The sequence below is a fragment of the Nomascus leucogenys genome, chromosome 19 (assembly GCF_006542625.1).
Source record: "Nomascus leucogenys isolate Asia chromosome 19, Asia_NLE_v1, whole genome shotgun sequence".
Lineage (NCBI taxonomy): Eukaryota > Metazoa > Chordata > Mammalia > Primates > Hylobatidae > Nomascus > Nomascus leucogenys.
Genome location: NC_044399.1, coordinates 8,727,277 through 8,753,258, shown reverse-complemented (window position 1 = coordinate 8,753,258; position 25,982 = coordinate 8,727,277). Strand labels below are relative to the sequence as shown.

Here is a 25,982-nt window from a genome sequence, read left to right as displayed (position 1 = left end):
CAAAATGGATCAAAGACCTAAATGTAAGAACTGAAACCATAAAACAGAAGAAAATATAGGTGTAAATCTTTGTGACTGTATTATGCAACCAAAGGAAATATGACTATTCTGGATGTCATCAAAATTAAAAACATTTGTCCTTTGAAGGACACCACCAAGTGAGTGAAAAAACAATCTACAAAATGGAAATTATTAATTGCAAATTATATATCTGATCTGGGTCTAATGTCCAGATTACAACTCAACAATAAAAAGACAAATAATCCAATATAAACATGGCAAAGGATTTGAATAGATAGTTCTCCAAAGAAGATACACACAGCCACGGGCATATAAAACAACGCTCAAAATCATTAGTCATCCATCAGAGAAACACAAATCAAACCCACCACTTCACACCCACTAAGATGGGTGTAATAAAAAAGACAAACAATAACAAGTGTTGTCAAGGATGTGGAGAAATCAGAACCCTTACCTATGGCTGGTAAGAATGTCAAGTGGTGCAGCCTCTTTGGCAAACAGTTTGGCAGCTCCTCAAAAAGTTAAACTGACTTTAAAAAGTTTAAGTTTAAAAAGTTAAAGTGACTTAGCAATTCCACTCCTAGGTATATACCCAAGAGAAGTGAAAACATATGTCTACACAAAAACTTATACAAGAATATTCACAAGATTATTCATAATAGCCTAAAAGTGGAGGCAACCCAAATGTCCATCAACTGATGAATGAATAAACAAAATGTGTCATACACATTTGATAGAATATTATTCAGCCATAAAAAGAAATAAAGTACAAATCCATGCTATGATTTGGATGAATCTTAAAAACATTAGGCTACATAAAGGAAGCCAGACACAAAAGGCCACATATTGTATGTTTCCATATATGAAATGACCAGAATAGGCAAATCCATAAAGACAGAAAGTAGATGAGTGACTGCCAATGACTCGGGTACAGGTGACTAGGGAATGACTCCTAATGGGTATGGGGTTTCTTTTTGGTGATGAAAATGATCTGGAATTAAATAGTGGTGATGGCTACACAACTTTGTGAATACACTAAAAACCTCTTAGTTGGACACTTTAAAATGGTGAATTTTATGGTATGTGAATTCTATCTCAATTTTTTTTTAAAAAAGCAACAACAATAAAAAATAAGTTTCTCAGGATGCTACAGAAAGGTTTTTTCAAAAATAAATAATTCAACTTGAGGATATGATTCAGCAACGATGTTGTCTTTTCAGGACTATCAACTAGCCATTCCTGGCTGATTTTTGTTCCTATAATTTATTCCAGGGACTTTTCACATCCAGTATATATGAATACAAAGAACTATGGAATTTTTAGGTCAGGGAGGATGGTCAGAGAACATCTAGTCCAAATCTCTCATGTTAGAGACCAGATACACAGTTAACTGGCTCAAGGTGACAATAAGGTGACCTTACAACTCCAATCCCACTCTCCTAACTCCCTGGCTAGGTCTTTCTGCTCCACAACATAAACACAACCAAATCACAGGGCAAATGTGAAAATCACTGCTGCACACTAGAGAGCACATCTTCCAATGAGAACACTGGCTCCCCCCAAAATCTAGGAAGCTCACTGGATATAAGAAAATCAGTATTTTCTTAAAGTTCAACAGTCCACATTACTCAATGACCACAAAATCCCGTGATCATCACTAACACAACCTGCTTTTCACCAGAGAAGCAAAGCACAACAAAGTTTTAATTAAGAGACAAACAAAAGCAGCAAAGACTGCAAAAAATACTGCTCTAAGGTAAGACGGATGGTAAACACCACGGCCTCATTTGGCCCAAACTTAAACCGGCAAGGCACCCATTGGGATTCCAGCTCAAGTACCAGCCACCACATCAACTCCAGTGATATCCCCAAGGAGGGAATCTTTAAAGAAGGGGATGAAAGAGGTAACGTTCACTCTGAGCTCTAACTTCTTGGAAAGTATAAATATAAACAGTCAAGATAAAGGAAAAAGCAGAGACGATGGCCAAAAAAAGCAAGGGTGGCAAGAGGCAGGGGAAGTGTTGCAGACAGCAGTAGACACGGAAGGTCAAGAGCTGGAAAAACTGGATTCGTTGCGTCCAACCCTCCATGTTACAAATGACGCAACTGAGGCAGGACCAGTGAAGTCACCTGCTCCAAGGTCCAACAGCTGGTAACAGATTCAGGCTATCAGGGGAATACAGTACAAAGCCTTAACATTCTCCCTTCCTTTCAAAACCTCTCCAAAGTCCTCTGTTAACAGGGAGCTGACTTCTCTCCACCTGAGTCTGCCTAGACATGCCACATCCACAATTCACCCTTCAGTGGCAGCCTCAAAATACAGATTTGCTGAAACGAAGGGAATACTCTATGGGTCTGGGTGGCTCCTAGTCCTTTTCACACAGTGACAGTGTTCTTGGTCCCTCAGCTCTAAGGGGGCCAATCAGTCAAGGTCAAGTTAATAAACACCTCTGATGTTAAGTGCATCCCCAGGGGTTGGTGTCTGATGACCTCCAGGCAATCACATTCAGCAACAATGGGGACTGCAGGTGATCAACAACCATCATTAACCTGCACTAAGGAAACCCACAGAAACACCTACAGAGAAATCTTCCCAGGCAACAGAGAGCCCAGCAGGAGACTGGCAGGTGGGGCATTAAAAGATGAAGAGGAGTGGGACCTCCTCCACAGCACTGGGATTCTTACTCTGTCAATTGCTGGTTGTGGGATGTGGAACCTGGAGGCAAGTCACTATAGGACCAACCTCAGGACTGTTGAGGGGATCAAATCATCAGTTTAAAACACAGCACGGTCCTTAATACAGAATTAAAGCTCAGAGAAATGTTAGCATTGTCATCATTATTTTTTCATTTAAAAAAAAAAAAAAAGCCGGGCGCGGTGGCTCACACCTGTAATTCCAGCACTTTGGGAGGCCGAGGGGGGCGGATCACGAGGTCAGGAGATCGAGACCATCCTGGCTAACACGGTAAAACCCCGTCTCTAATAAAAATACCAAAAATTAGCCGGGCGTGGTGGCAGGCGCCTGTAGTCCCAGCTACTTGGGAGGCTGAGGCAGGAGAATGGCATGAACCCGGGAGGTGGAGCTTGCAGCGAGCCGAGATCATGCCACCGCACTCCAGAGCAAGACTCCGTCTCAAAAAAAAAAAAAAAAAAAACAAACAAACCTCTAAGAACATGATTCCTTCTGAGAAGCTGGGGAAACAGGTCCCAACAATCCTGACTGCCTGGCTAGAATCCTAAAAGACAAGGGAATTCATCATGAGAGGAAACTGTCTTCATCAACCACCTGATTTTATTGACAAAGCCATCTTCAGCATGGAGTGGAAAAATGACATCATTAATAACACCGTTAGCAGGGAAGGCCTCCTGCCACGGTGTGAGCAATGCCCCTGGCCACTCTGCTCTGTGGGGCTGGGCATGTCAACAGAGCAGTGAGGAGGGGAAAGAAGCACAATTTCTGCAGCAAGGAGGACAGATGAGGCCAACAGGAAACGAGAAGCAACAAGGATTTGCCAGAAGCACCCACTCAAGCAATGCAATAGCTGCAACTTTCTAACACTAACAGGAAGGGAGGGCGTGCTGGCCACAGAGGCTACAACACCAAGGGCCTTGGTGGGCACGGGCTCTACTGAGGCTGTTGGCTGCTAAAAGAAATAGCAGATTCTGGTGTCAAAATGTTTGATTCGAATGAATCCTGGCTTCATCACTTCCAAGCTCCATGAACTTGGTAACGTGGCCTAATTTCGCTGGACCCTACAGCATTTTGGTAATAACTAAATGAGTTAATAATTGATATATGTAGAGAATTTAAAGCATGTCTGGCACACAATAAGTGCCCCATAAATGTTAGAAAAGACAAGGGGGAGGCTGGGCACGGTGGTTCACACCTATAATACCAGCACTTTGGGAGGGCCAGGCAGGAGGATCGCTTGAGTCCAGGAGTTCAAGACCAGCCATGACATGGTGAAACCCTCTCTACAAAAAATATAAAAATTAATCAGGGGCTGGGCATGGTGGCTCACACTTGCAATCCCAGCACTTTGGGAGGCCAAGGTGGGCGAATCACTTGAGGTCAGGAGTTCAAGACCAGCCTGCCCAACATGGCAAAACCCCGTCTCTACTAAAAATACAAAAATTAGCTGAGTGTGGTGGTGGGCACCTGTAATCCCAGCTACTCAGGAGGCTGAGGCACAAGAATCACTTGAACCTGGGAGGCGGAGAGTGCAGTGAGCCAAGATGGCACCACTGCAGTCCAGCCTGGGTGACAGAGCGAGACACCGTCTCAAAAAAAATAAAAATTAAGCAGGCATGGTGGGGCACACCTGTAGTCCCAGCTACACAAGAGGCTGAGGCAGGAGGATCGCTTGAGCCCAGGAGGTCAAGGCTGCAGTGAGCCAAGATTGCACCACTGCACTCCAGCCTGGGCAACAGAGCCAGACCCTGTCTCAGAAAAAAAAAAAATATATCAACTGACATTGACTTCACCCACACTCTGGATATCCCCAACACACTCTTGCAACAGCAGCAGCATTTCAAATCCATACCCTCACTGAAAACAACACACACTGCAAAGTCTCCCTTAAAATTCTGGGTAGGTGGTGCCCATGAATCTTCTGGTGCTTCACAATGGAACTTGCCCTGCAGAGTCAAGGGCAGTACATGCCATGTGAGACAAACAAGAAAGGCACAAATAGGAGAGCTGGGTTGTAGGACCCACCCAGCTCAGAATCCTAATTACAAGACTCAGAAGGTCCAATTTGCAGCTCTGCTAAACTCTTGAGGCATGCACAAGTATATGAACTAACCTGTGGGATCAGATGAGAAGCTGCCAAGCCATAACCCTGAAAGAACAGAGGGCACCCCACGGATGTAAAACCACAGTGGATGGCTCCCTGCCAAGATCACTTCTAAACACCTTTAGTGCCTCGTAATTCTAATACTGGCCTAGGGTGCAACTCTTCTCAGCTAGACTCTTAGAACCAATTCATGGCAATGACAGTATAATAATTACGAAATATAATAATTATATTTAACAAACAGAGTTGTTAAAGAATCCATCACTCAAAAAAAAAAAAACTAGCTAAACAAATCTTACCATCAAGCCTGGAATTCTCTGTCTGAATTCAGGGGGTCCATAAACTTGGATTGGAAAAAAAAAAATTTATCTCTATTTTCATTAGGGTCTAACTGAAATTTATCATATCTTTCAATTACAAATGTAAGCAACACATGGTAATGTTATCAATACCTGCAACTTCAATAAAAGATATATAAATATTACATTATGTTTATTAGAAATATCTCATATTGTTTATATTCATCAAAACCTCAAAATTAAGGTATTTATTAGACCCACCACTAAATCTTATTAAATGCTTTAGTAAAGAAGCATTATAAGCATGGCAAAAATTTTTAAAATATTCTGCTAACTAAATTTCAATATACAGTCGTGCTCCACATAACGACATTTCAGTCAACAATGAACCACACATACAACCTCTCATAAGATTATAAGAGGGATTTTTACTGTCTTTTCTATGTTTAGATACAAAAACACTTACCATACACAAAGACTGTAACTGTGTCGCAGTTACCACAGTATTCAACACGGTGGCATGCTGTAAGGTTTGCAGCCTAGGAGCAATAGGCTGTTACCATATAGCCTAGGTGTCTACATGCCATCTGGGTGTGTGTAAGTGCACTCTAGGATGTTCGCACAACGAAGAAATCTTTTAAAAATGCATGTTCGTCATTAAGCAACGCATGACTGTAATTAGTTTCCTTCAAAATCTTATTTTGTTCTCTGCATTAAAACATTTTTCTGGCCAGGCGCGGTGGCTCACGCCTGTAATCCCAGCACTTTGGGGGGCCGAGGCGGGCAGATCACGAGGTCAGGAGATCGAGACCATCCTGGCTAACACAGTGAAACCCTGTCTCTACTAAAAATACAAAAAATTAGCCAGGCGAGGTGGCGGGCGCCTGTAGTCCCAGCTACTTGGGAGGCTGAGGCAGGAGAATGGCGTGAACCCCGGGGGGCAGAGCCTGCAGTGAGCCGAGATTGCACCACTGTACTCCAGCCTGGGCGACAGCGAGACTCCATCTCAAAAAAAACAAACAAAAAAAAACATTTTTCTGAAGAGGCATTTTCACCAGAGTGTCAAAGGAAGCCATGGCACAAAAAAGGTTAAAAGGATGAAACAGAACTGCACATAAAACATGAGACTATTAAGTGCTTTCTAAGGAAGGAGCTAGTCCTGTTCACTTTTTTTTTTAGACGCCCAGGCCATCCTGTCCACTTTTACATCCCTGGCACCTAGCAGTGATAACACATGGTAGGGGCCCAATATACATTTATGAGTGAAGAAACTCAATCAGTCAAATCCCTTCATAGAAATGACCATCATCATAAAAATACAGCCCACGTATTCCAGCTCGGGTTGGTAGTCTGTTTATTCCAAGACATTGTTGACATGATAAAAACGATAATGGTATAAAAACACCTGGAAGGGCAGCCAGGCGCAGCGGTTCACGCCTATAATCCCAGCACTTTGTGAGGCCAAGGTGGGCAGATCACCTGAGGTCAGGAGTTCAAGACCAGCATGGCCAACATGGTGAAACCCCATCTCTACTAGTAATACAAAAATTAGCCAGGCATGGTGGCAGGCACCTGTAATCCCAGTTACTCAGAGGCTGAGGCAGGAGAATCCCCCTTGAACCCGAGAGGCAGAGGTTGCAATGAGCCGAGATCGCGCCACTGCACTCCAGCCTGGGTAACAGAGCAAGACTCCATCTCAAACAAAAAAAAGAAAAGAAAAGAAAAAAAGTACCTGGAAGGGCCCTAGCAATCCACTTGGAGGCCACATTACACAGAAAAGGCATAAGCAAAGGAGGTAGGTTCATATCACGGAACGTCACCTCTCTTTAGTAGGGAAAGAAAGAGGAGTGTTTGGGGAGCTGAAATGGGGACAGCATCCCAGGCAACTGAATGCCCAGAAGTATCACCTGCTGTAGTCTGCATAGAAACAACAGAGGGTCGCATGAGCAGACCCCTCAGTCCCAGTCTATGCAGCCATGCTTCTCTCTTTCCCTGGGCCCCAGTCTATGCAGCTATGCTTCAATCTTTCCTTGATTGACCTTGGAACTGGTCCCAACACAAGTCCCATAACCAGTCACATCAAGCAGCAAAGAGCTGGCCTGGATTCTGACACTAAGTAGCTCTAGACAGCACCAGCTTCACCATGGGGATGCTGGAAGGTCTGTTCAGGGGGCTTGGATGAACTGAGCTTGACTGTTGCCCTGTTTGGGGCAGGAGCTCTGTTGGGTCTACCTCTATGCCAATAGCACACAATAATGATAATCCATCAGTAGTTTTGGACTCCTCTTCTTGTACAATGGACCTCAATCAGGCCACTTACCACCATCCCCCCTGCTACCTCCTCATCCAAGACCCTCTCACCTGGATGACTGAAATAGCCCCCCACCCCACAACTGGTCTCCCTCTTTCCTTTCATGCCCTACTAGCATATTTTCCCTAGAACAACCACAGTGAAGTCTTTAAAATGGAAATCGGACCATGTTATTCCCTGCTCAAAAACCTTCAACAGCTTCCCATCACACCAGAACAAAATCCAAATTCCTTCCCCAAGATGGACAAGGCCCTGTGTGACCTGGCGCTGCCTACCCCTCTGCCCGTCTCTCATCCTTCTCTCCCTCGCCCACTCCTCCCCACACACCCTGACCTTCCTTCAGTCCTTCCATGATCCCGCCCATTGGCATTTCAGGGCCTTTTCCCAAGCTGTTCTATTCCCACATCTTCTGTGGCTGGCTTCCTCTCTGCATTCCAGCCTGCTCAAATGTCACCTCTGCAGAGAGGCTTTTCCTGATTTCGGTTTCCTGATCTCCAGAACCACTTTCTATCCCCATGTTATGCATGATTTTCCTTTACAGCACTTATCAACTGCCTAAGGTTGTTACATAACTGTCTATCAGTGATTATCAACCCTATTTGGGAGGAGGCTTTAAAAAATGCCAAGGCTCCAGGCCCCACCCAGACCAATTTAAGTCAGAATTTTAGGGAGTGGAGCCAGGCAGCTCTGCTTCACAAATGCCCAAGCAACTCCAGTGTGCAGCCAGGGTTCCGTCTAGAACAGTGCTTCGCAAGCTCTCAGGTGCCTGTGGTGTACATGGAGATGCTGTAAAAATTGAGGTCCTGGGTGGAACCCAGGGCTCTGCATTTCAGCAAGCTTCCAGGTGATGCCTCTCCCACTGGTTGCTGAGCCAACATGGTAGCCACCAGCCACGTGTGGCTACTGAGCACTTGCAATATGGCGGGTGAAAGCTGGATTTGTCTTAGGCCACCTCATCAGACAGTGCGGGCCTAGAATGCATGTATATGCTCCACAAAGGAAGGCACTGGCACCTGGAAACGTGGGGTGCACAGGAAGAATTGAGGATCACTCCAAATTCTTGGTCTGAGCAGCCCTCTGGAGACCAGGTGACTGTGAAAATCCCACGGCAGACACTGAGTTGGCCACCACCTCAGGAGTAGATCAATATTTACCTAAGGCAGGGAGGCAGGTACAGAAGACCATAATGAATCAGCTTAGTGCCTTAGCATTTGGTAACCCACAGGTAACTGCCTGGACTTCAAGACTCAATGATACGACATCATATAAGGCCCTCCCTCACCACATCCCCACGCCCTGGGACCACCTGCACCCTTGCACATCCACAAGACTCCAGGCATTCCTACAGATGTGGTCCTCAGATTTTATTGCACTGATTTGTTTACAGGATTCTGTTCCTCTCGCTGGACTGTAGGTCCCTTCAAAGAGAGAACATATTCTTCTTGGTGTTCTATTCCTGCTACCTCACACACAGCCTAGCATACTGAAGGACTCAGGAATCCTGAGTGCATGGCAGGACCTGGAACCCACGAGGAGTGGCATCAGTACTTCTACTATTAAGCCTAAGAAAGAAACTGAATTCAGCATTCACCAGGGGGCAGGGAGGAAGGCTCACATATGAAGAGAAAATGGCTGCTTCCTTAAGTGATTCAAAATTTTCTGAAATTCAAATTTCAGAACACAGTTTAAAAGGTGGCCCTGTTTGACCCATCAAGGCTTACTTCCAAAAACATGAATGCTCTGGGCAAGAAGGTGATGTACTTCTGAAGACAGCAATAATCTGTTCATCTGGGGACTTGGAGGAACTGTTTTTCAAACAAGTCACAAAGGGCTAACATTCAGAATCACATTCTTGCCAAAAAGCACGTAGCCCTAGTTCCCACTGTTGCTGCTAGGAGGGGTCTGGTCCCATGGACGGCACGGCCCCTGGGAGCCTGCAGGCCCAGATGCTCACCCCACCCCTGCAGTTAGAACCCTGTGCTTATGACAGCAATGGGATTGCCAAGGTAACCAAGGACAACAAAGTAGAGAATTATGGCCCCGGAAGGAAGTAGATTAAATTTTAATACTTACACGTCAACATCAAATTTATTTTTAAAACTACATCAATGCCAAATAAGCAAGGCAGAATGGATGGTGCTATAAAGGAGGGTCTAACTAAAAAACACGAATATTCCAAATATGTATACAACTTTTCCCTATTTTGAGAACATTTCAAAGTGCCCAGAGGCTCGAAGAAACCAAAAAAAAAGAAGAAAAAAAAGGAACAAAAAACCCTTACTTTTCAAATTTCTGCCACAACTGCTTATTTTTTCCATTATTTCCAAAAGCACAGGGCAGACTCTGGTTGCAGCACCAGACTTTGCTAAGTTTGCTAAAATTGTACAAAATGATGACTTGAACCAGAGAAGGTGGTCAAGTGAAAAATTATAAAATACAGGTATGCTCTCACCAGCTGCCAGGACAACAAACTTTTTTTTTTTTTTGAGACGGAGTTTCACTCTTGTTGCCCAGGCTGGAGTGCAATGGCACGATCTCAATTTACTGCAACCTCCACCTCCTGGGTTCAAGTGATTCTCCTGCCTCAGCCTCCCAAGTAGCTGGGATTACAGGCATGCGCCACCACACCCAACTAATTTTGTATTTTTAGTAGAGACAGGCTTTCTCCATGTTGGTCAGGCTGGTTTCAAACTCCCGACCTCAGGTGATCCGCCCGCCTTGGCCTCCCAAACTGCTGGGATTACAGGCGTGAGCCACCGCACCTGGCCTGACAACAAACTTTCAAAAAATACACATGGGTCACCTGTAATCCCAGCACTCTGGGAGGCCGAGGTGGGCGGATCACAAGATCAGGAGATCTAGACCATCCTGGCTAACACGGTGAAACCCCATCTCTACTAAAAATACAAAAAAATTAGCCGGGCATGGTGGTGGGCGCCTGTAGTCGCAGCTACTGAGGAGGCTGAGGCAGGAGAATGGCGTGAACCTGGGAGGCGGGGCTTGCAGTGAGCGGCGATCGAGCCACTGCACTCCAGCCTGGGCGACAGAGCGAGACTCCGTTTCAAAAAAAAAAACAAAAACACATGGGTTAACAGATACACGGTAGTGTTTCATGCACTCACCCATTCAGCCATTCATCCACTTCCCTGACACTTCCACCCATGTAAATCCCATCCTCACTCCAAAAGCCCTCACTGGGGCCTGTGGACTCACTATATAATCTGGTAACCAATTGTCTGGCAGCTTCTGTGCTGTGTATTATCTTACTAAACCCTCGCCACAATCCTCTGAAGTTGACAGGTATTATTACCCAGACTTTAAAGCTGAGGAAAATGAGAAAATGTTAGGCATCTCACTCAAGTTCACTCAGCTGGCAAGTGGTGGAGTCTGAACTTGAACCCAGGTCAATCTGACAAAGGAGTAATTTATGAAAAGTAACAGGAAGCAGCATGGTTTCTGAAAACAGCAGGAGCCAAGTTCAAAGTCCACTTCAGAGCTCTATAACCTTTGGCAAATTACTTAACCTCTCTGAGCCTCAATTTCCTCACCTATAAAGCAGAGATAAGGACTGAATTCAATACCTGTGAGTTTCATAGTACAGGATAGGGACCCAACAGTTACTATAATGATATTCCAGCAACAAGTACGCAAATCGAAACAGCACGTTTTAATTGTAAAATGATTCTTTGGCAGATATAACCTACATTGGAAATAACAGATTCAAAAAGGTTAATCAGTTTAAAATTAGTTTGCTGGCCAGTGTGGTGGCTCACGCCTGTAATCCCAGCACTGTGGGGGGCCGAGGCACGTGGATCACCTGAGGTCAGGAGTTCGAGACCAGCCTGACCAACAGGGTGAAACCCCCATCTCTACTAAATACAAAAAATTAGCTGGGCATGGTGGTGCATGCCTGTAATCCCAGCTACTTGGGAGGCTGAGGCAGGAGAATCGCTTGAACCTGGGAGGCAGAGGTTGCAGTGAGCCAAGATAGTGCCATTGCATTCCAGCCTGGACAACAAGAGCGAAACTCCGTCTCAAATAAATAAATAAATAAGTAAATAAATATAAAATTAGTTTGCTAGTTCCGTGATTCATTTGTTTAAACATAAGACCAAGAGCTTGCAAATTTTATTTATTTGTTAAATGAGTAACTTTATGTCACGATACCCTCTCATGTTTCGTCTCAGTATGGGACTTTTGTTTAAAACCAAAATACCATACACATCAATTGCTATTAAACCATACATAGAACAAGTTTTGGTAATAGAAACGAACATTAGACACCTGGGAAATATCATTATTTAAAGAAATCCACATTGATTTACCTCAGAAAGTGAACAACTTTCAAATTTGGTTCTAAAACCAAGCTCACACATACCATCATCATAGCATGTATGTAGATTTGCTTAAAGTGAAATAAACCTGAAATGATTTTAATTTTTCCATTTTGAGACTTGAACCAATTCTTGGGCTTAGACGGCAACATGAAGCAAGCTTGCAATTTAATGAAATGACCAAATCCAGTCTCTTTGTAATCTGCTCAGTAACTGAGCTCTAGGGTAATCTCCTGCACAGCATACAAAAAGAGCTTTGGAATTATACACTGTAAACTAAAATTAATCAGAGAAAGGGTATGCCAATTTTAATAGCAATTCCTATTTGCTTGGCTTTCCAACATCTGCCAGTGTTAATAATATTTAACTGACAAACTGCAGTGGGGAAAAGCAACAGAACTTTAAACATAATCAAGCTTCCTAAAGAAAGACATCATGCACAATGCTTCCTTCCCTTAAGAAATATTCAGCTACCTTTTTGGTTGCAGTCATTCCATAAACATTATTAATGGTGTATTCTCAAAACACTGTGCTTTTTAACTGGCACTTAGGAAAAAATTTCATTCACCCATCCCCGTCTGCCTCATTTGAAGGCATCATTTGTAAGCCTTGCTGCTAAAAGTAGAATTAAGTGATCTGGGGAATCACCGAATTCATAGGAAAGGTTTACATGCAGCTCTCTTTCGCCAAATTAAATGGAGAGAAGGAAGGCTACCCAAGCTATATTAACAGCATTTAGAATGCTGAATCTGTTACTTTTGATTCCCTTTTATTGACTGTTTACAGCTACAAAGAAAAAATTTTTCCATTAAGGGAAAACATTCTGGATTTTTTTTTCAAGCAATTCCTAATAACAGATGCTTTGTTCAAATGCGCAAAAAAAGAAAAAAGAAAAAAAAAATGCCATTGCCTCATTTAAAGCTCTTTAAAGTGACCTCCCCTCACTCCTGCTAGCCCAGGCGTCTTCTGCTAAAACACCTGCAATATCCAATTTTAAAACTGTAACCTGACATCCTGGCCAAGAGACATTTAATCATGGATTCACTATGGTCACACGTGTGGCTTGTAAACCTATTCTGAGCCCAGCAGAGTGCTAAGCACTTCACAGTCTCTGATCCTGGAAAGGATGCATTACTAATCCCGTTTGGTGGGTAAGGAAAAGGAGGACTGGAGGTGAGGATGTGCCTCAAACCACAGCCAACGGTGGCCCCTGGACTCACAGACTCTGCCCCTCTCCCCACGGCTTTAATTTTCAACCAAGCTTCTTCGTTCCTACGTGTTCCTCTCCCCAGGACCTGGAGAGCGTGCTGGTTAGCAGCTGGGCGTGATGACTTTGCACCTTGAAAGCACTTTACTAAAACCAGGCCTTTTCCAGGTTGAGGGGGAAGGGCGGCATTCCGGGTTCAAGCAGGTGAGACCCAGGTAACTGGGGAGCGGCTCCTGGAGGCCTCTTAGACCCAGAAGCGCCGACTCTCACACACCTTGCCCGCAGTTCCTTCTCCGGGCACGGGTGGAGGGCAGCCAGGCCGCCCTGGCTGAGGCGGGCACGCCTTCCCGGGCAGCCCGGGATGCCCCGGACCCGCGGGTGGGGGCCCCGCTGGGCTCGGGGGCTGCAGCGGGGAGCTCGGAGCGCGGAGCTGCGCCCGCCGGTCCACTTCAATAACAAGTTGGTAAGGTTCGCGCCGCGGACCAAAGACCCCGGGCGGCGGCGGGCAGCGGGATCCCCCGCTCGCCGCCGACCCCGACTCTGGCCAAAGTTGGCCGCGCTGCGTGGAAAGGACCAGGCCGGGGAACCCCGTGAGGGCCACGAGACCGAGAGAAGGGAGGTCTTAAAGAGGCCCTAGGTGGCCATCACCCATCTCCTCCGAGCCACCTAGGCGGGAACAAAGGGCTTCTGTCTCGGGCAGGGTTGGCCCAGCCGCGTCCGGCTTCGGAGCAAAGAAAGTTTTCCCGGGATGCGGATGCGGGAGCGGCGGGCGGGGCTGGGGCGCGGGATACCTGCGGCCGGAGCCGCCGCGCAGGCCGCCTCACCTCCTCGATGGCCGCCACGGTGTTCCGGCACTGCGCCGTGCGGGTGGTGAAGCTGGAGGCCGTGGGCGCCTTGTAGTCCTCATGGGTCTCGGTCACGAATTCCGACACTGAGATCTGGTCCGGCATCGCCTCGGCGCGAGGGCGCTGGCGCACGGCCGCGGGGGCGCCGCCGCCTCAACTGCCGCCGCGGGCTCCGACCGCCGCTCGGACACCGCCGCTGCCGCCGCCGCTCCGGCCCGCGGACAAAGGGGAGCGCCGGGCGCGGGAGCCGCGCGGGGCCTGGCGGCGGAGCAGGGGCGGCGCGCAGCCCCGCGCAGCTCAGCCGGTCTGCCCGCCTGCCCGCCGAGGGCTCCGCGTCCGCCGCCGCCGCGTCCTCTCAGAGCGAGCCCCGAGGCGGGCGCGCACAGCCGGCGGGAACTACCCGCCACCCAGCAGCGGGCCCCGACGCCTCCCGCGGAGAGGGGCGGGTCCGGGCCGGGGGCGGTGGCCGGCCGGGCGTGGGGCGGGGCGGCGGGAGGACCCGGCCGCCAATCGGCGCGCTCGCCGCTGCCGCGCCGCCGGGAAGCGGAGCCCGCAGGAAGGAAGGCGGCGCGCGCCCCGGCCCGCCGAGCCGTTCCTGGCCGCCGCGCGCCGCATTGTCTCGGCGTTCCGGGCCCCGCGCGCCGCGCCCATACCCCGCCCCCAGCCGCCCGAGGCCCGGACTCCGACCCGCGGCCGGCGAGGGTGCGTGTGAAGGTGCGCCCGGCCGGAGTCCGGCCCCGTGCGCGCCAACCGCCCCCTGCCCACGGCGCGGAGCACCTCTGGGCTCCCCACTTGAACGGCGGGCCGCGCCGGCCCATGAGGAAAGCGGGGTGCAGAGCTCGCCCCCTGCCGGACGATGCGCTCCGCCCGCGGGCACCCTGCGGGGACCACAGCCGGGCGTCAGAAGTGACCTGACTGTGAATGTACGCTTTGCGTGCAGTCATTGCATCCTCGCAGCCCTAGGAGACAGATGAAGAGATGGGTGCTTATTTTATATAGGGAACACAGTGTGCCCAAGAGCACAAGATAAACCCATGTTCCCTGACTCAAGTGTGAGTGCTTCAGAGCAGTGAGGGGCCCATACTAAAAGTCCCAGTCGCGTTTCCTAAGCTGCTCAATGATAGGTATTCTCGGTTATAGTTTTAGGGTACTAGGCCAGGACCCACCCTGGGAAGGCTACTGAACGCCCTGAAGTGGTATTCCTGCAGGCAGAGGAGGGAACCGAGGGGATGCAGGAAGAGGAGGAGGGGGAGAACGTGCTACAGCAGCCAGCCAACCTCACACAAAACCGGGCCAGTAAAGGGTTCGAACTGGTACCGATTTTCATTTACAGCTCTTAAGGAAATTCTCGGTTATATTGAAAAATCCAGAAGCTCTGAAGATACCAGTCAAATAAAATCACACCCTATAACTCTACACCAGACTTGTGGCATGGTTTCTGTAGCTGCCAGCAGTAAAACCAAGAGAAACTTTACAAAAACCTTTTGTGCATCTGAAAAGGAGGAAGTGTGAGAGACATTGGAAATTCAGTATGTCAGACAAAGCCGTCTCCTGACACTGCAGGACAGTGGACCAGTCAAACAATCTTTTTAAAGCTCCCATGTAAGAAGTTGCTATATGAGGTGGCAGCTTAGGTCAGACATTATGTATGGCCTTTGGTATTTTAGTAGCACCACATGTAAAATTTAACTTTCTAAAATCGCTGTATTCGTGGATAGCTTTTATCATTGCACTAGACAACAAGTTACAATTTAAAAATTGTGTCTGTTTCTTCTGTTTTTTGATCCTTTTGGTGTCTGAAGGTTTCCTCTATTTGCAGCCTTCTACAATTCATGTTTTGTGTTTATTATTTATATTAATACATCCTCTCCAACACCAGGCAGATTCTGTTCCCTCCTACCTAGTTTCTCAGCTACAGTTTTTGACATGAGGGAATATCCTGAATAAGTTTTCAAGTCTTGATTTGTAGAGAGCTGGTCTCTATGAGGCTATGAGGGATCTAAGAAAGAAAGTCGGGTTTTTCCTTGATGTCTAGTACAGCATTAACCAGACTAATCAATACTTCTACAAGGACAAAGTTAAGCTTGGTATTCTCTGTTCTCTCTTTATATACAACTCCAGTTCTTGTTTATTTTAGTTTAGTTTTGCAGGTACAGGAACCTTTAGTAGCCTCAAAAAAAAAAAATTGCAAAGCTGTGTTGCATTGCAAGGCTGGTGGAAAACAACAATTAGTTACCAAGTTCATTGGTGGCCTAAAGAGGATACCAAATTGGTAGAATGCTAGAGCCATTTAGTCCTCCATCACCCCTTAGAAATCTAATTTGCCTACTGCATAAGCCTAGAATTAAAGCAAGACCAGAGCAAAACATAGCTAATGCCTTTCTGAGATTAATAAAAGAATGAGTAGCTTCCAATAAATAATAAAATTAAAGTTCAACATGGATCAAGCAAACACTCTACACATACTCATTTTTTTTAAATGTATCAAGAGAAGAAGAGTATGCTGATAATGACATTACAGGCCTATACTCCCTTATCCAGAATTATTAAATCTAAAAAGCCCTGAAAATGTAGCTTTACAAATAGTTCTTAATAGTAAAATTCATCTGAAATGAACTGACGTGAGGCTATGTGTGGGCTTGTTTATCCTACTTCATGTGAATATGTATGTTTTGCTGCGAAATATAAACATGGTTGATTATGAAGTATTGCCCCAGACCCTACTGGGTGTAATTAGGAATATATATTATATGCGATGTGTTACCTTTCTAAAATCCGAAAATTTCTGAATCCACACATATCTGGCCCTTGGGGTTTCAGTAAGAGATTGTAGGCCTGTATTATTTTAAAAAAAAAAAGAGAAGGAGAAGAAGAAGGAAGGAGAAGGAAAAGAAGAAAAAGAGGAAAAGGAGAGAATGAAAACGCGATGTTAAAGACATCGTTTCCAGAGAAGAGACTCTCCTCTCAAAAATGAAATTTTAGCAGCCCAGTGAGATTGGCCAACAGCCCATTTCCCAAAGGAATCTTCTGCCTCTAGTAGTTCACAAGAACCTGGGATTTATCACACTCAGATCAAGGTGTAAAATATGTTCTTGACTCTGAAATTTGCTTGAGGGTTGGCTGGTTTACACAAGACTTGTCCAGTTCACTTGCTGCTAACTTGTAAATGATTACTCTTGGAATGGGCAAATATGTGCTTTGAAAGAACGATGGTAAGAAATAGAAACAACAACCTAAAAACCCTGGTGATGTGAACATGGAAGTATAACTGAAAGTTTATTTTTGTAACTTAATAATACTCTCCCCAAAATTGTGTTGCCATTTATCCCCAAAGTGAGAGAAAATTGAATACATTTACCACAGTTATCTCACTTTAGCACCCAGAAACTATTTTACAAATGAAAACTTGGGTTTTGGTAATAAATTGCTTCTCTGTGATAAGTAAGCTAGCCTCCCTAAAGAGTGTAGCTTAGACTAGCTAATTTCTAAGGTGCCTCCCCGCCCTAGTGTTCGTGCTGCCATTTTCTGTGTTTTATGTTAGTTTAGACACAAGAGAGAAAAATGCCACAAAGCATTGCTAAACATTAGTACTGAGACTCTAATTATTGTCCTAGACTTTTGAGAATGAGGTATGTTTTAGATGCCATTGGGAGCTAAATTTCTGAGAACGTGGTCATTTTGTTAAGATGGTAGATTTAGATAACAAGCAGATTTATTCATTGCTAACTTTACAGATAAATTGAGACCTGTTCATTTTTTTATTTTATCAAAGCAGTTTCTTTTTTTCTTTTTTTTTTTTTTTTTTGAAATGGAGTCTCGCTGTCGCCCAGGCTGGAGTGCAGTGGCGTGATCTTGGCTCACTGCAGGCTCCGCCCCCCGGGGTTCATGCCATTCTCCTGCCTCAGCCTCCTGCGTAGCTGGGACTACAGGCGCCCGCCACCTCGCCCGGCTAATTTTTTGTATTTTTAGTAGAGACGGGGTTTCACCATGTTAGCCAGGATGGTCTCGATCTCCTGACCTAGTGATCCGCCCGCCTCGGCCTCCCAAAGTGCTGAGATTACAGGCATGAGCCACCACGCCTGGCCAACAAAGCAGTTTCAATAGCTGACACACTCATTGCTGAACTGGAAAGATAGTAATAGGTAAATTAAATATGATCAGTCATATACTGTAGTCACTTGTGCTGGCTCCAGAGACCTGATTCTTCAATTGTCAGGAATTTTGCAAGTTGTTGGTTGTATCTCTTCTCTATGGTAGAAATATTATATCATGGTGTGCTAGCGAACGTCTCTTCCCAACTCCATGTTCTGGTAGTTTGAGACTGTCCATGGTAGAGTATTTACACCAGGAAAATTGGCAAATGATAAAAATCAAGGCCTGATTTATTGTTTTGTTGATTGTCTAACTTAATGCAGTTATAGAGAAAGTATCATTCATGCAGATTAGACTTAAAGGTGTGTCAGGTCTACAGCCATCACATTGTAAATAATGAAATTTTTGAGGAAATACCCTTCTAATATTTGCAAACTAGTACATGATTGAGTAAAAAGGTCACTCATGTCATTGACATGAATAGTTATAGCATGCATCTTCACTGTTTCAGTTTTGTCTTATTAACATAAACAAAAAAGTCAACTAATACTCAGGTTGGCACTACACTCATTTGTCAATGACATGAGCAACTTCTTTGTTGAGCTGGACAATAATCAAGCATTTATTTATAGTCTTATTTTGTCAAATTGTGGTTGAATTGCAGACACAGATTGGCTATGGATTAAAGCATTTGGCCAAAGTCAATGAAAGCATTCTGTGAGAATCAATTAGCTATATGGAATTTACAGTAAAGAGTAGTGTGTAATTTGTAATTACTCATAAATTGTGTGCTACACATCTTTTAAATCAGTAAAAGTTAAACGTATTTACTTATGTTCACACATACACTTTTCAGAGAGTAGATTGTTAAACATTGACCAGCCCACTTCTGAGTATAATTGTATCATCCCTGTTCAGAGTCAGGGCATCGGAACTTCCAGCTCTGAGTCACTCTTATGGAATTAAAACACATACAGGATAAAATCTCAGTAAATTGGACTATATGAGCAAAGGAACTTGTGTTAATAAAAAGTATTTGTCTTTGAGTTATTAAGAAAATGCCATGTGTTGTTTTCAAAGTACTCAGAACAACACAACCCAGTACCAACAGAGGGTGTGGTTTGTTTTAATGAAAGAGCAAAAAAGAGTTTAATAAGCACTCTGTATGTAAGTAAGTTTCTCTAAAGCTTTTAAAGTGTGCTTGCAATAATTTATCTTCTTGAGTCAACTCAGTCTCTTCTGCCTCCATGGAGACCCATTCTTAATTTTGCAGGGCCCCCTCTTAGGTGGTACAGAAGTCCACTTGTGTCTTATCTGAATATGTTCTCCCTGGGCTAAAGAATGTCCAGTGGTTTCCGTTTGGCCCCTAGATAAGGTTTAAACTCCTTCGTCACAGTTTGTTCCAGGCTTTTCCCCAACTTCCTTGACTCTGGCCCTCCCCACACCATATTTTGACCCAGGGATCTGCAAACTGTGGCCCAGGGGCCAAATACAGTTCACAACCTGTTTTTGTAGTGTTTGTGAGCTGAGAATGGTTTTGACACTGTTTAATGGTTGAAGAAAATGAAGAATAATATTTCATGACGTGTGAAAATTACATGGAACTCAAATTTGAGTGATTATAAAGTTTTATCCGCAGCACCACACCATTCTTTTACTTCTTACCCACGGCGGCAGAGCTGAGTAGTTTCGACTGACATCAAATGGCCCCCACACCTAAAATATTTGCAATACTGTCTCGCTCTTCATAGAAAAAGTTTGCCAGCCCCACTTTCACCACACCAAGCTTGCCATGTTTCCCAGCTCACAGTGCCCTTGCGTGACATTAAGTTGAATGCAGTCTCCCTGCCTTTCATCCGTTTCCCAGAGGGCAAGTTAACTCACCATTCGCTGAGCACATTATGGATTTCCTCGTCCGTGACCCCGCGTGGGGACTCCTCTGCCTGGAGCACTCTTCGTCATGTCCATCTGGCAAACTTCTGGTCCTCTTTCAGGATCAAACCCAAATCTCCCCTCCAGACATCATTTTTTAAGTCTCTGGGTAAAACCATCTGAGTTCCCCCTGCTTCCACAGTGCCGTACACGTAGCCTAGCGCTGTTGTGAGGGGATAGAGTGAGGAGCACCCTGTGAAGTGCCGCCGCTGCCCTTCCTCCCTGCCCGTGCACATCAGCGTCCTCTCTATTCTCATTGGCATGTGAAGTAATTGTTGTAGCCAATTAATGATTCAGAAGAGATGGGAGCACTCATTTCATTGAACTGATAAGTCTCAACTTCACTCTGGAAATACAATGCTTCTCTTGCCCCAAAGCACTGGATGCTTGCATTATACAAATGTTCACATTAGATCATGACTAGAACATCTGTTTTCTCAGCTCACTGCAGTCACTCGGCTCCTGGGAGAAGGGGAGGTGTTTTATTTATCTTTGTATCTCTAGCTCCAAAACAGAGCAGGCAGGCACACAGTAGGTGCTCCATAAACGTTCATATAATTGAATTGCACGGAGGTGCTAATCCTTCAGCATACTAAATGAGAGAAGGCATGTTAATTCAGCATAAGGAAAAGCCATTGGTTTGAGATATGTGAAGGCACAGTGGTTTCTTTTCCCCCCATGATGGGGGTCTTCTCTCCACTCAAGTATTCTGGTAAAAATATGTTTATAGACAGAATGCAAGCAGTGGTTGGGAGGGCAGTGGTGATTGGATTGGGTCCCTTGCCCTACTACAGACTGAAATGTCTTTTTCCCTCTACATCAGGAGCCTCATTTCGGTTCCAGTTTCAGTATGGTGGTGGCGTGACACCGTCACATATGAGCTAAGGACTCCTGTCGCCTCAACCCTTGCTACTCAAAGTGTGGTCCCCAGATCAGCTGCCCTGGCATCACCTGGGAGCCTGGTAGAAGTGCAGAACCTTGGACCTGCTGAATCAGAGCCTGCTCTTCAGCAAGATCCTCAGGCAATGTGTTTGCACTTTATAATTTGAGAAGCATTGTTCTAGCATACGTATGGATACAGCATAAGCGAGGAGTTGATATTCCCACTTGTCAGAAGCAGTATTCCAAGTTAGGTAAACTATACTGATAGGACTCAATAAAACCTGAAGGGTTAAGGTTTTTTCCGGTCCTAAGATTTAGGAAAGTTCCTTTCATTTCTGAAGTGCCATGCTGTAATATACTCTGTCTAGCTGCTGCTGTACTGCATTTCTCATTATTTCAACTAATATTTACTAAATACCTAGTATATGCCAAGCACTGTCCTCAAAACTAGGATGTAGTAATGAACAAGCCAGAGAAGGTGGTAGGTGCTTTAGAACTTAGATCTAGCAGGGGAAGGCAGATAGTAAGTAAATACACAACTAAAATAATGTCACATAAGTCTTATTGAAGGAAACGAAGCAGAGGGATGGAATAAAGAATATCCTGGTAGGGTAAAGTAGCTACATCCAAGAGGACAATCAGAAAAGGCTTCTGGGAGGAAGTGACATTTGAGCTGAGTCCAGAATGAGGAGAAGCAGCTAAGTGCAAATCAGAGAGGAGAGTGTTACAAAGCAACAGCAAATGCAAAGTCTCTGAAGCTGGAGTTAAGCAGACCTTGTGAGAAGAAGGTCAGAGCAGCTGGAGCTCTGGGAGCAAGGGAGCAATAGCTGTGGCCAGGAGCTGATGCTGAAGAGGTGGACAGGACCCAGAGGGGGCAGAATCTCAAAATCTTCTTGGGTGTGTTGTTTGGTTGGTTTGTTTGTCTGTTTTTAAAGACAGGGTCTCGCTCTGTCTCCCAGGCTGGAGTGCAGTGGTGCGATCACGGCTCACTGCCGCCTCGACCTCCTTCTCGATCTCCTCCTTGGATGTGTTTTTTACAAGCAGAGGGCCGGCATGATTTGTTTCACACTTTATAAAAGGTCATGTTGGCTGCGCCTGGAGAAATGATTATAGAGGGGCAAGTGTAAAGGCAAAGCAGTAAAATAAAATACTAATTCACAACAGATAAATTGGACTTCAAAAATAAAACTTTTGTCCTACAAAGGACACAACAAGGAAGTGGGAAAAACAAAAAAAACTCATGGATTTTAAGGAAATGTTTTTTGAATTTTTTTGTTTTTGGGTTCTTTTTGTTTGTTTGTTTTGTTTTTTTGAGACAGGGTCTCGCCCTGATGCCCAGGCTGGAGTGCAGTGGTGCAATCATGGCTCACTGCTGCCTTGGCTTCCCTGGGCTCAGGTGATCCTCCCACCTCAGCCTCCCAAGTAGCTGGGACTACAGGCATACGCCACCATGCCTGGCTAATTTGTTTTGTACTTTTTAGAGAGACAGGAGTTATACCATGTTGTCCAGGCTGGTCTCAAACTCCTGGGCTCAAGCGATCCTCCTGCCTCGACCTCCCAAAGTGTTGGGATTACAGGCATGAGCCACTGTGCCGGGCCATGATGAAATATTTGTAAATAAGATATCTGATAAGGTACTTGTATCTAGAATAAAGAACTCTTACAACTCAATAATAAAAGGCTACTCAATTTTAAAATGGGCAAAGAATTCGAATAGACATTTATCCAAAGACGATATACAAATCGCTAGGCACACGAAAAGATGCCCAACATCATTAGTCAGCAGGGAAAGGCAAATCCAAACCACAGTGTGATACCATGTCACACCCACTAGGATGGTGATATGGTTTGGCTGTGTCCCCACCCAAATCTCATCTTGAATTGTAGCTCCCATAATTCCCATGTGTTGTGGGAGGGCCCAGTGGGAGATAATTTAATCAGGGAGGAGGTTCCCCCATACTGTTCTCATGGTAGTGAATAATGGTTTTTTTGGTTTTTTGTGTTTTTGTTTTTGTTTTTGGGATGGAGTCTCACTCTGTTGCTAGTTTGGAGTGCAGTGGCGTGATCTTGGTTCACTGCAACCTCTGACTCTCTGGTTCAAGCGATTCTCCTGCCTCAGCCTCCTGAGGAGCTGGGATTACAGGCACCCACCACCATGCCCAGCTAATTTTTCTATTTTTAGTAGAGACAAGGTTTCACCACATTGGCCAGGATGGTCTTGATCTCCTGACCTGGTGACTGGCCTGCCTCACCCTCCCAAAGTGCTGGGATTATAGGCATGAGCCACTGCCCCTGGCTGAGATCTGATGGTTTTATATGGGGAAACTGCCTTGGCTTGGCTCTCATTCTCTCTTGCCTGCTGCCATGTAAGGCATGCTTTTTTGCCTTCCACCATGATTGCGAGGCCTCCCCAGCTACGTGGAACTGTGAGTCCATTAAACCTCTTTTTCTTTATAAATTACCCTGTCTCGGGTATGTCTTTATCAGCACCGTGAAAACAGACTAATACAGATGACTAGAATAAAACAGACAGTAACAAGTGTTGGTGAAGATGCAGAGAAACTGGAGTCCTCACACGCTGCCAGTGGGAGTGCACAGTGGTGCAGCCACTTTGGAAAACAGTCTGGGACTTGCTCAAACGTTTAAACATAGAGTTATCGTATGACTTAGCAGTTTCACTGCTGGGTATATACCAAGAGAAATGAACTTGTTCACGAATATCAACAGCAGCATTATTCATAATAGCCCAACAGTGGAAACAACCCAAATGATCACGAACTGATGAATGGGTGAACAAAATGTAGGATAGTTTTCTGGGGACCATAACAAACCACTGGAAACTGGGGGCTTAAACGGCATGCATTTATTGTCTCCGTTCTGGAGGCTGAGAGTGAGAGACCAAGGTGTAGGCAGGGTCGATTCCTCCAGAGGCTGTGAAGGAGGCTCTGTTCCAGGCCCCTGTCCCAGCTTCTGGTGTTTTCCTGGCCATCTTTATCATTCTTCAGCTTGTAGACTTATCACCCAGAGTCCTGCCTTCATCTGCACTTGGCATGCTCCCTGTGTGCATGTCTGTGTCCAAATTTCCCCTTTTTATAAGGACACCAGTCATGTTGGATTAGGGACTCACTCTATTCCAGTATGACATCATCTTAACTAATTACATCTGCAACTATTTCCAAATAAAGTCACAGTCTGAGGCATTAGGCGTTAGAATTTCAACATATGAGTTGGGGGGCATAATTCAACCCATGAAATAATGGAATATTATCTGGCTATTAAAAGGAATGAAGTACTGATACAAGGATGAACTTTGAAAACATTGTATTCAGTGAAAGAAGCCAGTCACAGAAGATCACATATTATATGACTCCATTTATATTAAGTGTCTAGAATAAGCAAATCTGTAGAGACAGAAAGTAGATTAGTGGTTGCTTAGGGCAGGGAAGGGGATGGAGGAGTAACAGGGTAAGAGATAAAGGGTTTTTTGGGTGACGAAAATCTTCTAAAATTGATTGTGGTAATGGTTTTACAATTCTGTGAATTTTTAAAATCCCTTAAGTTGCACACTTTTTTATTTTATGTTATTTTGAGACAGGGTCTTGCTCTTCACTGAGGCAGGAGTGCAGTGGCACAGTCATGGCTCACTGCAGCCTCCACCCCCATGGGCACAAGGGATCCTTCCCCCCGAGTCTCCCAAAGTGCTGGACTACAAGGGCACGCCACCACACTTGGACAATTTTTAAAACTTTTCGTAGAGATAGGGTCTCACTGTGTCGCTCAGGCTAGTCTTGAACTCCTGGGCTCAAGAGATCCTCCCACCTCAGCATCCCAGAGTGCTGAGATTACAGGCATGAGCCACCGTGCCCGGCCAAATTGTGCACTTTAAATGGTGGAATTATATGGTATATGAATTATATCTCAATAAAGCTGTTACGAAAAAAAAACTCTACAAATTAGTGTTTAAAAAAATGTTAAGGACTAAAAAAGTAAAAAACAAATGTGTGGACTCAGAGTTTGGAGCTTGAGTTCAAATCATGGCCCTGCCACCTTCTCTGACCTTGAGTGAGTTGCTCTGGGAAGCTTTACTTCTTCATTGGAAAGATGGAATGAGAGAAGAAAGGTACTATCACATATCTAGCAGGGTTCATACAGGAATTAGAGATTATCTAAGTAAGATAAGAGTTACTTATTTTAGAATTAGAGATTATCTAAGTAAAAATACCTGACACATAATTGTTGCTCAAAAAAATATTATCATACATTTTATATCCCACTCTTGAAAACATAGTGTGATTCGCTGGGCACAGTGGCTCACACCTGTAATCTCAGCACTTTGGCACTTTGGGAGGCCGAGGCGGGTGGATCACTTGAGGTCAGGAGTTCGAGACCAGCCTGACCAACATGGTGAAACTCCATCTCTACTAAAAAAAACCACAAAATTAGCCTGGCTTGGTGGCACATGCCTGTAATCCCAGCTACTTGGGAGGCTGAGGCAGGAGAATTGCTTGAACCCAGGAGGCGGAGGTTGTAGTGAGCCGAGATCATGCCATTGTACTCCAGCCTGGGCAATGAGAGCGAAATTCCATCTCAAACAAAACAAAACAAAACAAAACAACACAACACAACACATAGTGTGATTCTATAACTGATAAATCTTTATTTGGTCATAAAAAAAAGATCTGCTGGACATGGTGGCTCATACCTGTAATCCCAGCACTTTGGGAGGCCAAGGCGGGCGGATCACCTGAGGTCAGGAGTTGGAGACCAGTCTGACCAACATGGAGAAGCCCCGTCTCTACTAAAAATACAAAATTACCAGGGCATGATGGTGCATGTCTGTAACCCCAGCTGCTAGGGAGGCTAGGGCAGGAGAATCATTTGAACCTGGGAGGCAGAGGTTGCAGTGAGCCGAGATTGCACCAATGCACTCCAGCCTGGGCAGCAAGAGCAAAACTCCATCTCAAAAAAAAAAAAAAAAGTCAAGAAATAGCAGATGCTGGTGAGGCTGTGGAGAAATAAGAACACTTTCACACTGCTGGTGGGAATGTAAATTAGCTCAACCATTGTGGAAGACGGTGTGGCAATTCCTCATAGACCTAGAACCAGAAATATCATTTGACCCAGCAATCCTATTACTGGGTATATACCCAAAGAAATATAAATTATTCTGTTATAAAGATGCATGTGTATGTTCATTGCAGCACTGTTCACAGCAGCAAAGACATAGAATCACCCCAAATGCCCATGAATGATCCACTGGATA

General features: G+C 45.2%; 1 protein-coding gene across 2 annotated transcripts in view; it reads right to left on the bottom strand.

Moving 5' to 3' along the window:
• Positions 1–14,258, bottom strand: part of ASAP2 (ArfGAP with SH3 domain, ankyrin repeat and PH domain 2) — a 199,725-nt gene extending 185,467 nt beyond the window's left edge. The window contains exon 1 of one of the 2 annotated variants that reach the window (XM_030799579.1): positions 13,793–14,258. In XM_030799579.1, coding sequence (XP_030655439.1) covers positions 13,793–13,918 — 126 coding nt within the window. In that variant the 5' untranslated portion in view covers positions 13,919–14,258. The remainder of the gene's footprint in view (positions 1–13,792) is intronic. The other variant, XM_030799578.1, reaches the window with a different exon arrangement.
• Between the last annotated feature and the right edge of the window lie 11,724 nt (positions 14,259–25,982).